This window comes from Protopterus annectens, chromosome 14.part0, assembly GCF_019279795.1.
Source record: "Protopterus annectens isolate FY-2018-M chromosome 14.part0, PAN1.0, whole genome shotgun sequence".
NCBI classification, from domain to species: Eukaryota; Metazoa; Chordata; order Ceratodontiformes; family Protopteridae; genus Protopterus; species Protopterus annectens.
In genome coordinates this window covers 917104842-917120984 of record NC_056748.1, presented here as the reverse complement: position 1 = coordinate 917120984, position 16143 = coordinate 917104842, and the positions used below count along the sequence as shown (strand labels likewise).

The following is a 16143-nucleotide window of genomic DNA, read 5'->3' as shown; positions in this document are numbered from 1 at the left end:
AGAGCTTGTACCTAGGCTTTATAAACAGCAGTGATCTAGGGACATATCCCCATAATGTGTGTGGAGGGGATACAGAGGGATACACCACAAAGAAAAAATGTTTTCAAAATTCGCTGTCAGTTACACTTTATTTTTCGTAGCTAGAGGATATTTGTTTGGTCTCACACATCTGACAGAGGGCCCAGAATGCATAACAGTATTGCAGCTCTTGAAAATTTAGTGCAAATGTTTCATTTAGGAAAATCTATATAGTTAGAGTTGTGTTTTCTTAAAAATAATGTTGACATTACTTTTCCACTCTTATTGTATTATAATATAATCCACTTCCTAATATCTGTCAGTAAATTGCCTCACATTTTAATTATTCTGTATAAATGGGAACTAAGGTTGGGTGGCATGATACCAGGGTAATCCTATGACTAGGCCTGTAAAGGCCCCAGGACCATTAGCCTAGTACACACCTATGAACCTATGAACATAGAGGATTATGGGCAGTTTGCTGATGCTAACTATATTATGTGTTTGAGACATGGATGCCAAGAAATGCACCTCGAGAACAAAGCTTAAGAGGTGAATCTTGGCATCCATGCAAGAACTATTAGGTGTTAGGGGTGGGAGGTTGGCGAAATGGTTAAGGTGCTTACCTTAATAACACAAGGTGCAGGGTTTGATTCTCACATGGGGTAATTGGCTAGGCTTAAAATGGCCCACAAGGACAGTTAGCCTAGTACTAATCTACGAATCTACGAATCTACGAAGTATTGGCAAACTGCTCATAATTCTTTGTAGGGCATGGAGCTTGGTCTGCTCTATGTACTACAAGTTACAGTAAAAATGAAAAAAAAAAAAAGCTAAGCGTTTTACCACATTCAAAGATGTAAAACACATAACAAACACTTTCAGAAAGATAGTGGAACACAGTCCCTTATTTTTACACTCACCTTACATGCCTCTCAACTGTCTAGATTTTCATAGAATGTCCAGATTTTTGCCTCATAGGATTGAGGACACTAAGTAATGACATACATTTAGGATTCAGGCTTCTTGTCCTTCAGAAAATCAGGCAAACATACATCCTGTTATTCTAGTAATTTTGTAAGTTAAGAACAGGAAGTCAGGGGTATGCTAGCAATGGACAGCAAGCAGAAACAAGTCCTTTATTCTGCCCCTGTCATTTCTACTGCCAGATTTTACTGGACAGTGTGGGACCAAACCTTAATAACTTTAGCAAGGGGTACTTAACATTTGTTAAGATCAGGTCTCACGCTACTCTTACACTTAACTGGTTTGTCTTTTTCCAAATATCGAAGTGTAATCAGCTTCCTCCATGTACTGCGTAATAATAAATACAGACAGCTCCTGATAATCATTCCAGTCACGTACTGCACACCAGTTACAACAATATCCACCTGTTTTAACATTCTAATTTGGTTACGCACACCACTAGCCACCACGCCCACAATACAGCCAAGATATAGCAATACTACTTATTCTCTCATCCTTTCTCCCCCCAAGGAAACACCATAAAATAATGAAATTATTTACAGTGTTAGTAATGGAAAACATGAGGTTTCCTGAAATGTTATGCTGGAGCATTCTTTAACCAATTTACTGCTTGCAAAACTATCCATTTGCTTTATTCAATATTCCTTATTCACAATCTATTTTGATTTTGCCGATATATAAATATACTAAAAATATAAAAGAAACAGGTTCAAGACTGGAATTGCATTTAACAATCACTGGTATGATTTTTGGAATTTTGACCCTGAAAATAATGTTTTCATATGTTCAGTAACCAGAGATCTGTATTGAATATATATATAATCTTTTGCAAGGTAATCAACATTAAATTCTGATCCAGTTTTGCTCACTGTTTTATACAGTCAAAACTACTTTATTAGGGTACTGCTTTAAGCATTACACTTTCTTCAACCTTCCCTTCAAGTATTAGATATTAGATTACATTTGTCACTGAGTATGTCATTTTCACCTAATGACAAGGAGTTTTGTTCATTTCTCCTTTGTTTTCGACTATGCATACCACACATATTAAACTAAATTAAAGTTTTAAACACCATTCTGAAATTGATGTAAATATGTGTTCAACGTTAGTTTAAGAGGTATGTATTCTTTTAGTATTTCTTTGTGCAGTTCTGAAGTACATTTTTAAAAGACAATAGAACGGTCCTTCTGTCACACACTATACCATGAATTAATAGGCAAAAAATATGACTTGGTACTCAAAACTTCAGTCATGACTTGTGCACCTTTACATTTTTTCCCTGATGTTCCTACTTCCCATGTGTCACTGGAAGATTATTCCAATTACTCACTACTTTATCAAATAAAACACATTTCAGACACATTTTCCTTACTTCAGTCCCTTATTTTTTTCATTCTGATACTCCATTGCTATTACTTCAACAGTTGTCTTAGATATTAATTATGAAAAGCTTTGTACATAGTAACTGAATGTCCTTCTAGAATTCTATGCAACATAAGATACACATTCATTAAACCTTAGAATCTATTCATAAGTTTTCTGTTTCATTTTTTCAGTTTGAATAAAAAAATATCTGAACCATATCTTTATTCTCTCACATTTCTAATATGGTACACCAAACAAAATAGAAAATTAAGTGACTTAACTTGTATATGAATGTATCAGTAGCCCTTAATGTCTGGAATTTGTTAAAATCAAATACTTACTTTGTTGTATTGTTTTACGTTCAGTCACTGCCTATTCACTCTATATTCTATACTGTAGAACATACATTTATATGTAGCTAATCATTTGATATTAAAATGTAACATGCTGTTTACTATTACCATTCTATTTATAATTATCCCTATTTTTATTACCTGTGTCCCTTCCTAATTGTACTCGCTCTTATTTTTTCTTGCATGTAAAAAAACCTGCCTTGCTTGCATTCCCGTTGTTTCCAGGTGTCGGAAAGCCATTATGTAGCACTCTACCAAAAATTTCTTAAATTCACTTACCTCCTTACCCTACTTAAGTCCGTTACGCATTTTATGATTGTCCACATAATGTAGCCACATTTGCCTTACTACTTGTAACTACATTTCTTCATAAATATTAAACAGTGCTGGCCCTAAACTATGATCTCTTAAGGGTATTTTACTGTTATACAATTCTCATGTGTTTCTTGTTTTATTGTAATACATGCTGTTGTTTTAACCATCATTCACTTTATTAATTCTTTTTCCGCCTTAGGTAACTACTGTCATTAAGTCTCAATATCAAATCTTTAAACAGGGCCCTTTTGTCAAATGTAGCTAATTACATCAGATCTTATAGTTTTTCATTTCATTACTCATTAGCGGACCGGAGGTCCGCTGTGGCGACACCTAACCTAAAAGCCGAAAGAAGAAGAAGAAGACCATAACTTAGCAATAGCCAAAAATTGTAAGACAAGCTGTGATAAATGTATATATTGTCATTAGAGCATCAAACCATGTAAAAGAAAAGCCCACCCTCTAATATAGTTAACTTTATACAAGTGTTATTTTTCTGTCTATAATATTTTCTAGATGCCATTTAGTGCCCAGAGAGTATTTCTAGTTCCCTGTCATAGATCATGGAGGTCATACCATTTTGTTTTCTTCTCAAATTTCACATTGTTTTGGAGAGGAATTTGTCTCAGCCTTCATGGCATGCACTAGCCATCAGAGATTATATACTACTCATCCATTCATGCATTTATTTATTTATTTATGCATGCATTTGTCGAAAGGAGCAGAGGATGAATTTCAAGCTTGGACAATTTTTTTATAATAAGATAAAAACGGTGCAAAGTAATAAAAGAAGTTGGTTATACAGTACTTTAAATTAAAAAAACAGTAATAAAATCAAAGGCACTAAAACCGTTGTAAGATTAATCAGTGCAGGGTTGGCAATCATACCTCTCAATCTCTTACAGCAAGAAATCTGGACAAAGCCATAAATAAAAGTGGGACAAAGGCCCAAAAACAGGGACAATTTTTAAATATTGCTCTTACAAACTTAGAAATTTGATAGAATAACAGGTTTTACATTAGCATGAATTTTCTGAAGGGTAAGAAATCTGAAACTCAAATGTCTGTCATTATTTTCTAACTTTAGTCTTTAATGATTTGCTACTAATTTGCCAGAAAACCATAATTTTATGAAAAACGCAGCAAAAATATGAGGTAAAAATCGGGACATTCTGAGAAAATCTCTACAGGTGAGAGGTATATTGGCAATAGGTTGCTAAACTACTTACAGTAGAATTATGTAGACAACAAGAGGCATTTGTACTACATAAAGAATATTGTATTGTACTATGAACTCCAGTAAAGGAATACTTGCTTTTTTGTACTATATAATGAATCTTCTACAAAACTATGAAAATTAGATAATGCACACTATTTAACAATGAGATAGTTAACATTATTATTGACTACTACTCATAATGTCACACTCACAGACTGTCTTGCTGAAGTCAGTAATTAAATAAACTGCAACTTCTTTTCTTAGAGTTACTTTATTGAGAAATTTTTCAACAAAATTAAATCTGACCTCTGTCTCAGCTATAGAGCTCTAGCAGACCCCATTCTTTCAGACCTGTTACACATTCATAAGTCCCATAGTTTCAAAAATACCCTTTCAAGGGCTCTCAATTTCTTTTTCAAAATAAGTGGAACATGCTGGAAGTATAGGTTTGTATCACAGAGAATACCATTTCTGTCAAACCATCTTTCACACTGCATAAAGCAAAGGTCTTCTATTATTCAATTCAAATGTAATTTGGATGAATGGATGTGTAACCACAAACTCTGTCCCTCATGGATGGGGGAAACATATAAATGTCCCAACATATCCTTGTTTGGACTATCTCTATGTTATTCATATGCAAAATATAAAGGATAAAAACTACTATGAGAATGTAAGGCTAGGCTTCTTATGATCCTCCAAGATCATTAGCCTTGTAAGTACCTATGAACCTACAGACCTTTGAAAAACTGGGATGAGTTTTGCTGCAACAAAAACATAAGCAAGCTGGTAAATTCATTTTCCCAATGAACCTTTGATATGATCCATCTAACTAAAAACAGTCATTGTATAAAAAGTACAGTTCTTTGAAGTGACAATGAATGACCAAAGCTGCCAGTTTTCATGAGCAGAATGAATGTGAGGATGAAAGAAGGTCTTTCTTTTTCTTGTTTTTTTTTTTTTTTTTTTTTAAGGACAGCTTTAAAAATTTAATAAAACCTTGCTTTTCGGGTTAAAGAAAATGTAAATGAACTATGTAATGCTTTTCCAAGTTTACAATAACCACATATTAGAGTAATTCAGTTAAAAAAACAGACTCAGCCTTTTTTAAACTACCTGCAAAGCCAGTAACTCACAATATCACTATACAGTAACAAAAAATTTTCACTATGATGTCGAGTTCATGGGTAGGTTCATAGTTCATGGCTAAGTTCATTGTTCATGGGTAAGTGCTAATCTGTGTCTTTGTGGACCATTTTAAGTCTATCAAATTTCTCCTTATTGAGAATCAAACTATGTATCTTTTGACTGCAAGGTAAACACTTTAAACCATTATGTAACCCCCAACCCCATATTATTGGTGACCAAACACCATTCTACAAAAAGAAGAAATAGACTGTGAAACAAAATCACACTAATATGCCTGTTCTCATGGAGGCCAGTGTGAGGTATAGGAAAAGGTTAAATTTAGTTAAAATGCTTATATTGATTCTGATGTATTAGTGGTGAATACACATCAAAGTATCGTAAATGTAAACTGTTTTATACCAAAGGACACTGCTGCGCCAAGTCCACAGTTCTTAAGAGTTTGTTGTAAGCTTTAAATTAAGCCTTGCCTATAAAGCTGGATATGATCTGTCAAGGTGCATTTCATAAATTCTACAGTGTGAGAATTGGAAATATCAGGAGATACTGCTTAACTTCCGAGCAGAATACTTATTTTAAAAAAAAAGCTTCATCCAAAATGTTGATTCTGTGATATATTTAAATGAAAAATAAATTATAAATTTAAGCAGAAAGGATGTTTATAAAGATCTGAGTACATCTAGGAGAAACAGACAATTTACTGCCTTATAGTTACAGAAAGGATGACTGAACATAACAAAGAAACAACCCTTCAATAAGACAAGTGCTTACTGTATATTGGTATCACACTTCCATTTACTTATCTTGTCAAATCTAGTGAACACTGCTCTTGAAAGGAGTGTAGCTGACATTCTACAGACATGTACTGTGTGCCATGGTTCAATAGCCTTAAAAGAATATTGAAAAAGGGGATAAATACCACTTTCTAAAGTTTGTTTCATCAAACACATAAGTGGTTAAACACAAATAAACTTCTACTTAAAACTAAGACAAATATCGTGATTTTCTCCGCATTTAAAAAACTCTCATCACTACTTCACTTAACAATTAAGGGCAGTAAAGGTAGTGCTGTACCTAGTGTAAACCATCAAAAATACCTCTGTTTTATATTAGATCCTCTCCTTAACTATATGCATAACCAGTAACGTACTAACACAAATAAATTATATTATCACTCACCTTCTTACCCAGACTGCATAAGTGACCATAGCCAAAACATTCTAATTCCAAAGACTGAATGTGCTAGCACTTATCCTTTTCATTTATCTAATAATACTCAAAAACGACAGGTAGCAGAAAATAAGACATTTAGATTTGCCCTTCTAGCAGACAGAAATCATCACCACTGTAGGTTATCAGAAAAGGCACACTGGTTTCTCATTACAAACAGAGCCTCATCTCTACTTACCACACTAGTATTTAACATTTCTACACTTGACTACTGTCCTCCTCTCAGAAGAGTGCAGCAAATTAAGGAACCAAACTACTCCCTTAAAAGAAGCCAAGAATGCAACCTCACTCGTGTCGGACCTTGATTCAGACTAGCCATTGAAGAAATTACTTTCTCTAGAATAAGGCCAGCTATATGGAGCCATCTACCAGCAGAAATAAAAAACAATGACTCTTAATAATTAAAAATCTTACAGAATTCCTCCATAAGGAATCTAAGTGGATCTTCTTTCACGATACTAGCCAGGCCTTTCAACTATAACTCTACACTACTTAATTTTTTTTTAACTATCACAACTCATTTTCATCATTCTGTGTTATTGCATAATACTTGATTATCTCTCTGTTTTGTATAGCTTGTGTACTATACAAAATGCCTTTGTCTGAACCCCTTGTACTATACTACATTGCATTTATGACTGAAATCTTGTCCTGTTTCTTCTCTGTAAAGGTGCACTGCTATACTTTGTAATCAGATCATGACTAAAAAGGGACGGTAGACCAGTTTACTTACCTAGTTATCAAACTATAAAACTATATAAACTATAAATCTGTTGAAATCAAGATTGGCTGACCATGGGTGTAGCCATCCTTACTTTTATAGTTTCATAGTTTCATAGTTTAGTACTAGGCTATCTGCCCTGGGGCATTTGTAAGCCTAGCCATAGTGATGTAGCTTTCGCCACCCCATGAAATGGTACAAAAAATGCACAGAATAGATTTAGAATACTGTGCCTCTGACTAGTAGTTCATAGGTTCATAGGTTCATAGTTTAGTACTAAGCTAACTGCTCTTGCGAGCCATTTTAAGCCTAGCCAATTATCCCTTGTGAGACTCAAACCCTGCACCTTGTATTTGTAAGGCAAACACCTTAACCATTAGGCCACCTCGTAGTGACACAGTGAAGGTCCCCTTATATAATAGAATTAGTTTACTGTGCCCCTGTCTAGTAGTGACACAGATGTGACCCCTGGGGTAAACTTACGATCTCCCATCCACTCATCAAGATTTATCTTGAAGAGAGTCAGTGAGGGGCTCTGCCTAACATGAACTGGGATCTTGTTCCAGAGCATGGGAAGCCTCTAGGTATGAATCTATCCCTCCAGCATGTCCTATTCATACTTGTGCCGAAGTTTAAGTCTTTATCTCTCGTGGTTCTGATGGATTTGGATTTTTTGAGGTGGAGCATGTCCAGCAGTTCCTGATTGGACATGGTCTTGTACGTCAGGCAGAGATCACCTCTGAGCAGGCGGTATGCTACTGAATAGAGCTGGAGTTTCTTTAGTCTGGCAGAATAAGACCTATGTTGGAGACCCTTGATCCTCTTGGTGAGGTACTTTTGTGGTCTCTCCAGCTGTTGCAAATGCCGGGTGAGGTACATACCAAATGGGGCATTGTACTCAATCATGGGTCTGATGAGGGAGGAGTATAGGGGTACAATGACATCCTTGGATCTGGATGTGAATCCCTTCATGATAAGGTGTGCAAGGTAGAATGTTTTTCTAACCACTTTGGCAACGTGGGTGTCAAATGAGAGGTCGCTGTCGACTTGGGTCCCTAGGTCTCTGATTACTTTTTCCGTACTCAGTGGGTTGCTGTCTATGTGATAATTTGTGGGTACTTTGTTTTTCCCAAAGGGGATGACTATACATTTTTTGGCATTTAGTTTAAGGCCATGACTCCGGCACCAGTTGTCCGTTTCTGTAAGGCCTTTTTGTAGGATGTATGTGTCCGCTGGTGTATCGACTATGGCGCCTAGTTTGCAGTCATCTGCACTGAATCTGAACTTTGTCAGCCACAACCCTTCCATGTTTGCTTTAACATCTGAGAAATAAATGCCGAACAAGAGGGGTCCCAGGACAGATCCCTGTGGGACACCACTTGTGACTGGCTTTGAGTCTGACATTGCTCCAGCGATTTTAACTTTATGGGTTCTGTCCTTTAGCCAGTTTGCAACCCATCTAGTGACATAAGGGTTTACGTTTAAGCTGTTGAGCTTATCTATGATGCCTAAGTGGGGTATTGTGTCGAAGGCCTTAGCCAAGTCCAGGTAGGCTGTATGGACTGCTTTGCCCTCATCAATGGCTCTAGTGACTGTTTTGAAAAAGTCAACAAGGTTCAAAAGGCAGGATCTGCCCTTTACAAAGCCAAACTGGGTGGGGTCAAGTGTCTGTAGGTCCCCAATGTCTCTGTTTATGAGTTCCATAATGATTCTTTCCATAGCTTTGCAGATCAGGCTGGTTAAGCTTATGGGGCGGTAGTTCCCAGGGTCTGTAGAGGTACCCCCTTTGTGGAGTGGGACCACTGTTGCTGTACGCCAGTGTTCAGGTACATATCCTGTAGTAAGGCTAAGGTTAAATAGCATTTTTATGTGCGGGTTTAGCTCCTCTTGGAGTTCACGTAGCACGCAACCTGGGATACCGTCACGTCCCATTGATGCTGTGTTTTTAGCTTTGTTGAGGGCGGCTCTCACTTGGACATCTGAGATGACAGGGAGATTACTTTCAGCTGGGATAAGTATTTCTTCTTTTGGGGGTGAGGGAGGGGAGAAATTTGCACTGAACCTGTCAGCCAGAATGTTGGCAATATCTGTGGGTTCAGTGTATTTTTTGTTGTTGTGAACTAACTCTGAGCATATCTGAGGGTTTCTGCCCAGGTTTCTAACATAGCTGAAGAAGGCTTTGCGGTTATCTTTAGTGTCCTTAGCGATTTTTCTCTCAAAGTTGGCCTTGGATGTTTTTATGAGAGAATGTAGTTTTCTGCTAGTGTTGATCAGAGATGTCTTCCCTTTATGGGATTTTGCTCTGTCATGCAGTAGCTTCCTTCTTTTGTTATACAATTTGTTAATGGCTGAGGTCCACCAGACAGGATGCTTGCCTTTGGTGGAGAGGGACTTGGATTTATTTGGGATTGCATGATCCATGCATTCTTGGAGATGTCCATAGAAAGCATTTGTGAAGGATTCGGCATTGTGGGATGTGGTATCCACTGGCCCAGTGGGCTTAAAGGATACCATCTCAGTCTTAAGAAGAGTGAAGTCTGCTTTTGAGAAGTTTTTCACTGTGGTCTTTTGTGCTGGGGGTGGAGGTGGGATATGTATATCCATGGTGATTAGTTTGTGGTCAGATCTCACTAGTGAGGGGTATACCACCGGTGTGGAGCATTTTGTCCCCAAGTTTGTGATGATCAGGTCTAGTATATTATCTCCCCTAGTGGGAGAGGTGACTAGTTGTTCCAGTGCATTTTAATTTATGAATTCCAGGAACCTTTGGGCTAGGGTGTTAGGGCTAGAATAATGTACCCAATATATGTTTGGGTAGTTGAAGTCTCCCAGTATGATGGTATTTTGTGATACATTCATATCCTCCAATGTCTTCAGGAAGGCTGAGTGGGGTTCCTGAGATTGGGAGGGTGGTCTGTAACATGCTACCAGTTGTATAGCAGTTTTGCCTATGGTTAGTTGCACCTGTATGGTCTCTGATGCTTCATGTGTTGCTACTAACCTGGCGGTGTGGGTGTCCTTGATGAATATGGACACTCCCCCTCCCTTTGTGGTTCGGTCCGGGTTTTGCGGGCCAAAAAGCATGATACGAGGTATAGCCTGGTAGCGCTGGGGTGCTCTCAGGAGCCTTGAACCAGGTTTCATTGACTGCACAGACGTCGATGTTCTCCATACTGAGGAGTGCATCGAGAACCTGCATCTTGAGATTTAGACTTCTGGCGTTGAGCAGCATTACCCTTAGTTTTTTTCCATTTTTGTTTTCTAAGGAGGTGGATTTGTCTTTTGAGCCTTGCCTAAAAAAGGCACTATGGGGGTGGCAAGAGCCTTAGCCAATATTCGGAAGCCCAGTGGTGACAGTTGCAAGCCGTCCCTTGCAAAGCAGAGTGGCTTGTCCAACATGTCATCCCAGGCAGACAGACATTGGATCCTCTTAGAATGACACCAGTACTTGAGCCAATTATTACAGCTGATCATCTTGTCTTTGTATTGTGGCATCATTCTTGGTGAGGGCAAGATGCTGCTCAGGGTCAGGGTCATACCAGCCTGGGCTACATAATCAGAGAGCTCCTCTATGTCTCTTTTCATGTAGTCCAGGGAGGTACGTCTCAGGTCATTCACACCAGCATGGACAATGACGTAGTCATATTTGCACTTGCTTTGGAGTGACCTGAGTGCGTGTGTTATGTGGCAGATCCTAGCTCCCGATAGGCAGCTCACAGTCACCCTCTCCTTGTTCAGCCTGGTAAGGGGGACATCAGTGTATCTGACTATAGAGTCACCTATTACTAGTGTATCAGGCATGATGTTTGGCCTTAAGGGCTGTGATTGATTGACACACTGATATATTGAAGTATGTGTTGCATGTGTTTTGTTTTGAGGTGGTGGGTTTTTGGATGCCTGCTTTGGGAGCCTCTGTTGTTTTGGTAAGTTTTTTATTAGAGCCTCTGAGTATGTCTTTGTGTTTTTATGTGTTTGATTTGCAGTTGTGGTAGGTCTATGTGGGACTGGGTTTGTTATGTGTGTGGCTACCATCTCCTCCTGTCTGGTCATGCCAGCCCTGAGTTGAGAGAGTTCAGCCTCCAGTTTGGCTATATAGTTGCATCTCTCACATGCATTTGTGTTTGTTGGGAGGAGGAGAGGGTTGTCTGTGTACATGAGACAATTGTAGCATTGTCTCAAAATACCTAGATTTACCAGCTGAACTGGAGTGGACGCCAGAAATCTACCACTCGACATGCTAGAACAGTATAAGGGAGTGCTGTGCCTTTAAGGGAAGTGGATATTCACAGGGGTGGTAGGTGGATGTAGTGCTTACTTAGTACGAGAGTGCTTACTTAGTAGAGAAGTTTTGAGAACAAGTGCTAGGCTTATAATATAGCGAGTAGTCTGACTATACTAAGAGTAGAGCTTCCTTAAGGAAAAATTTGAAGAGCAGACTTGGCGGAGTCAGAAGAAGTTTAACCTTGTTTAACAACTGCGCAAAGCCGTGCGAACCCGGATTTTAAACAGGGAACTTCAAAAGAGCTAGAAATGGTCCAAAACAACTAATTACTAAATCAGTTACACAGGCTAGCACACTTTAATGGGCAACTTCAACAGTTAAATTAAACAAACAAGCAAACAAACTTTCGATCAAATTCGACTAAAATGTAACTTTAAGTGCAGATATTAAAATAATGCAGCAAACAGCTAAAACAACAGTTTAAGCTTGTTTAGGGTAAGCTAGAGAAGCTATCCCAAGTAAAAAAACAGCAAAGATACTTAAATCCAGAAAGTAGTCGCTTTTCTGAGTTCTCTGTAGCTAGGACCACTCTGCAGGACCACGAGGAGCTTGTCTGAGTAGTATAGCCAGAAAAAAACGCCCAGAGGCGGATTTTAAACAGGGAACTTCAAAAGAGCTAGAAATGGTCCAAAACAACCAGTTACTACAGCTCTTGTGCTGAGGTCACTTCCTACAGGGACAGGTAGGCTGCTCAAGACTCTCCACTCCCACTGGTGAGCAAAGAAACTTCCTTCTATCCAAGTATGGTACTGGACAACACAGGAACTACACCACAGCCCAGAATACAGCAATGCCTGTAAACTGGTCTAAACTAGTCGAGGAGAGGCGGGAAAACAAGGATTATTTTTTTTGTTTTTTTTTTTTTAGATAGAAACACACAGAAAATGCACACACAGTAATAAATCAGTTACACAGGCTAGCACACTTTAGTGGGCAGCCTCAACAGTTAAATTAAACAAGCAAACAAACAAACTTTCGATCAAATTCGACTAAAATGTAACTTTAAGTGCAGATATTAAAATAATGCAGCAAACAGCTAAAAAACAGTTTAAGCTTGTTTAGGGTAAGCTAGAGAAGCTATTCCAAGTAAAAAACAGCAAAGATACTTAAATCCAGAAAGTAGTCGCTTTTCTGAGTTCTCTGTAGCTAGGACCACTCTGCAGGATCACGAGGAGCTTGTCTGAGTAGTATAGCCAGAAAAAAATGCCCAGAGGCGGATTTTAAACAGGGAACTTCAAAAGAGCTAGAAATGGTCCAAAACAACCAATTACTACAGCTCTTCTGCTGAGGTCACTTCCTACAGGGACAGGTAGGCTGCTCAAGGCTCCCCACTCCCACTGGTGAGCAAAGAAACTTCCTTCTATCCAAGTAAGGTAATGGACAACACAGGAACTACACCACAGCCCAGAATACAGCAATGCCTGTAAACTGGTCTAAACTAGTCGAGGAGAGGCGGGAAAACAAGGATTATTTTTTTGTTTTTTTTGTTTTTAGATAGAAACACACAGAAAATGCAGAGACAGTGATGTGGGGGCATGGATGTAATGATATATAGTAAGGGTGTTGTAGGAAGCAACAACCTTTACATGAAAGTTGTGCAGAGTAAAATACTACACAAGAAAATGTTTCTCAAAAAATATATATTTTATACCATTCAGTAAGGCCTGTTCATATTTGTTGGATTTTGTGAATAAGATTTTAATAAACTCTATATAAACCTTTAACTCTCTTGGTTCTGTCCAGGATTTAATGATTTCAGCACCTAATTATGTACTAACATGTTATAAATATAAATATTTATGAAACTGATAGCATATCTGGTGATAAGCTATTTAAATAACATCTGAACACTGAGAAATGAGATATACACTTACCCTACAATTATAATTAACTAAGTATTGTTTTGTTTTCAAGGAAGAATCTCCACCTTCAGTAACCAGGTATTATTTACATTTTATCACTGTTAATTCAGATTGATAAAAAATGTCTGCATGCTCAATTTTCATTAATTTATTTCAGCATTATGCAAAGTATTTGAAAAAATCTCAGTACAGTTATAAATGTTTTCTAGCAACCTGGCAATCATTGGAGAAATGGCTGTACTATATGTGTATGAGGATAGTCATGAAATCCCTTCCTCAATTTAAAATTTTAACTGTAATGTAGACATCCTACCTCACCCCCCCCCCCTTTGTTCATCAAAGTTACTAGAGAAGCAATAACTTTTAGAGTTTTAATGATGCTTTATATTTCTAATGTGTTTAGTTCTAGTAAGAAATGCAGTGTTAACCTGTAGTGTCATACATGTACATGAGTGTACATACGTGTATATGCATATGGAGCTTGATGCTCAAATTTTTCAGCAATCTAGAACAATGGATAGCAGTAATTAAAAGCAAATTTGCATCCGCCGTTCAGCTTAGGCTACATTTTAGTCTACAAGAAGTCATATAAGTGAAACAGTGCCGAGAGGCTATCTATGTTACAGAAGCTATGCATAGATCAAGCCGCACACGTTTGCATCTGCAGCAGTAACTAAAAGTAGCACAGGAACTGTTATGTGTCATAAGGAAAGACTCTTTAAAACTCCAGTGAAGCCCCTACTCCCATCCATCCTATAATTAAATCTGTGATGCTCAGTAATCCTTGCAGAAACATGTTGCTTCAGCAACGTTACTCCATATCTGTCTGTTTGAGACCTAGTGAGTGACCAAATAACCTGCAATACAGGGTTAAATGGTATGAACTGGGTGGCAGATCCACTGTACCTGCTGGAAGTACCACATACCCTGGCAGTACGTTATTATTCTGAAATAATCTTTGGTGGCTAACTGTCACCCCTTCCCTGTCATGTCTGCTTTGTTAGTACCATTAGAATCAAAGTTTTTTACCATTAGAATAAAAGTATGTGGTTCTTTAGATCTCCATGCTGTTGCTGCCAATTTTCACACTGTTTTAGTGTCACTGTGAGTTCTGTTTAATCCTATACTTCCACAGACGCCTATTGGCACTTTACTGCAAATGATGTCTATTGGCTTACTGTTTCTTTCCTTAAAAATAAACAGAAAAGTTCAGTAGTGGCTGAAAGATTAGATAATAAAGGAATGGAACAAATGGGAAATAAAGGTCCTCAGAACCAGTAACAAGTAATACTGCAGATGGACAAGAAGGAATGGTCATTACTAGCGACACTACACCTCCCAAATGCATATGCTCATTCAGATCGGTTGTAAGCAGATTTTGTGTTCCATGCAGGTGAGAATGTAATCACTTAACAAACGGACACCTTACATAAACAGTGACTTCTCTGCTAGTACTAAGTATCAGTCCAAAGCAAGCATAATAATGTCTAGCCTGGTCAGCACTATCTCCTGTGAGTTACACACATATGTTGTGCATTTCATAATATTTACAGTTCAGACAGTGTTGTTTGTCCACAAGCATTACCTCTTTTGATAGACTACAGCAAGGAGAGCCCAGGATGTATCATTGTGGATAGACTTGTATCTTGTAAGTTTCATGAAAGGGCTAATCTTTTCTTCTCTTGATATGAACTTAATCGTAGATAGTTAAATATCACATTTTAGAACTGTGTAATCCTAGAAAATATTGTATTAAATGATTTTGGCATAAGAAAATAGTCAAATTGTTCATCTGATTGTTCAAAGTCTTCTGCGTGTGTGTGCTAATAATATAATCTTTGAAACTCAATTGGGCATCACCAAGGTGCCAAAATGTTTGAAAGAATGGTCTAGTTCTGCATTAATATTGCTTATTTCATTCCTAGTTTTAATTTTTTCATCCATCAAAATATATTTGCTTAGTTTTACCTCTGTTAAATTGTGCATCATTTAAATTTTCACAAATATATATTTTGTCAAAGATGGGCTATAAAATTCTGCTTTTATTATCATTTATTTTACTAGATTTTATGTCATCTGCATAAACAACATAAAATATTTCTTCTGTTATGTCTAATTCACACTTAAATATTAAATAAATGGGGGCCCAAAACAGAGCCGTTAGGGATGTCCTGGTTATTAATAGTGCACTGTTAAATAAGTGGGGGACTAAAACAGATCTGTGAGTGGCTTTCTGGTTATTAATACAAAGATTATCAGTTACAAATAAAGTAATCAATTTGTTAATTGGCATAGGACAATTTACTGTATTACATGCAGTCAACAAATAAATACGTTTTCATGTACATGAAGGCCATGATTCATGTGGAGACAAAGAGTGTCATTATCAGGTCCCCGGTTATAACCATATTGTTATGTGTTCGAGGCATGGATGCCAGGTAGCTAAATAACGTATGTTTGACTCTATTAAGTAAGTACACATTGCTAACATGTTTAAAGCTAAAGTGATGAATCATGACATTCATGTTGAGAACAGTTTACTACCAAAATGTTGAAGAAACATTCTCTGACATTCATGTTTTTCAAAATTATTAGTAAGAAAATGCAGTATTTGATGTACATATTGTTGAATTTAATTATTTTT

At 37.5% G+C, this 16143-nt stretch overlaps 1 protein-coding gene across 8 annotated transcripts in view; it reads left to right on the top strand.

Moving 5' to 3' along the window:
* The window catches only part of BLNK (B cell linker), a 964832-nt gene that overhangs the window by 766618 nt on the left and 182071 nt on the right, over positions 1-16143 (top strand). For all 8 annotated transcript variants that reach the window (XM_044056709.1, XM_044056708.1, XM_044056707.1 and 5 more), the window contains one exon: positions 13552-13577. In XM_044056709.1, the coding sequence (XP_043912644.1) occupies positions 13552-13577 (26 nt within the window). The remainder of the gene's footprint in view (positions 1-13551; positions 13578-16143) is intronic.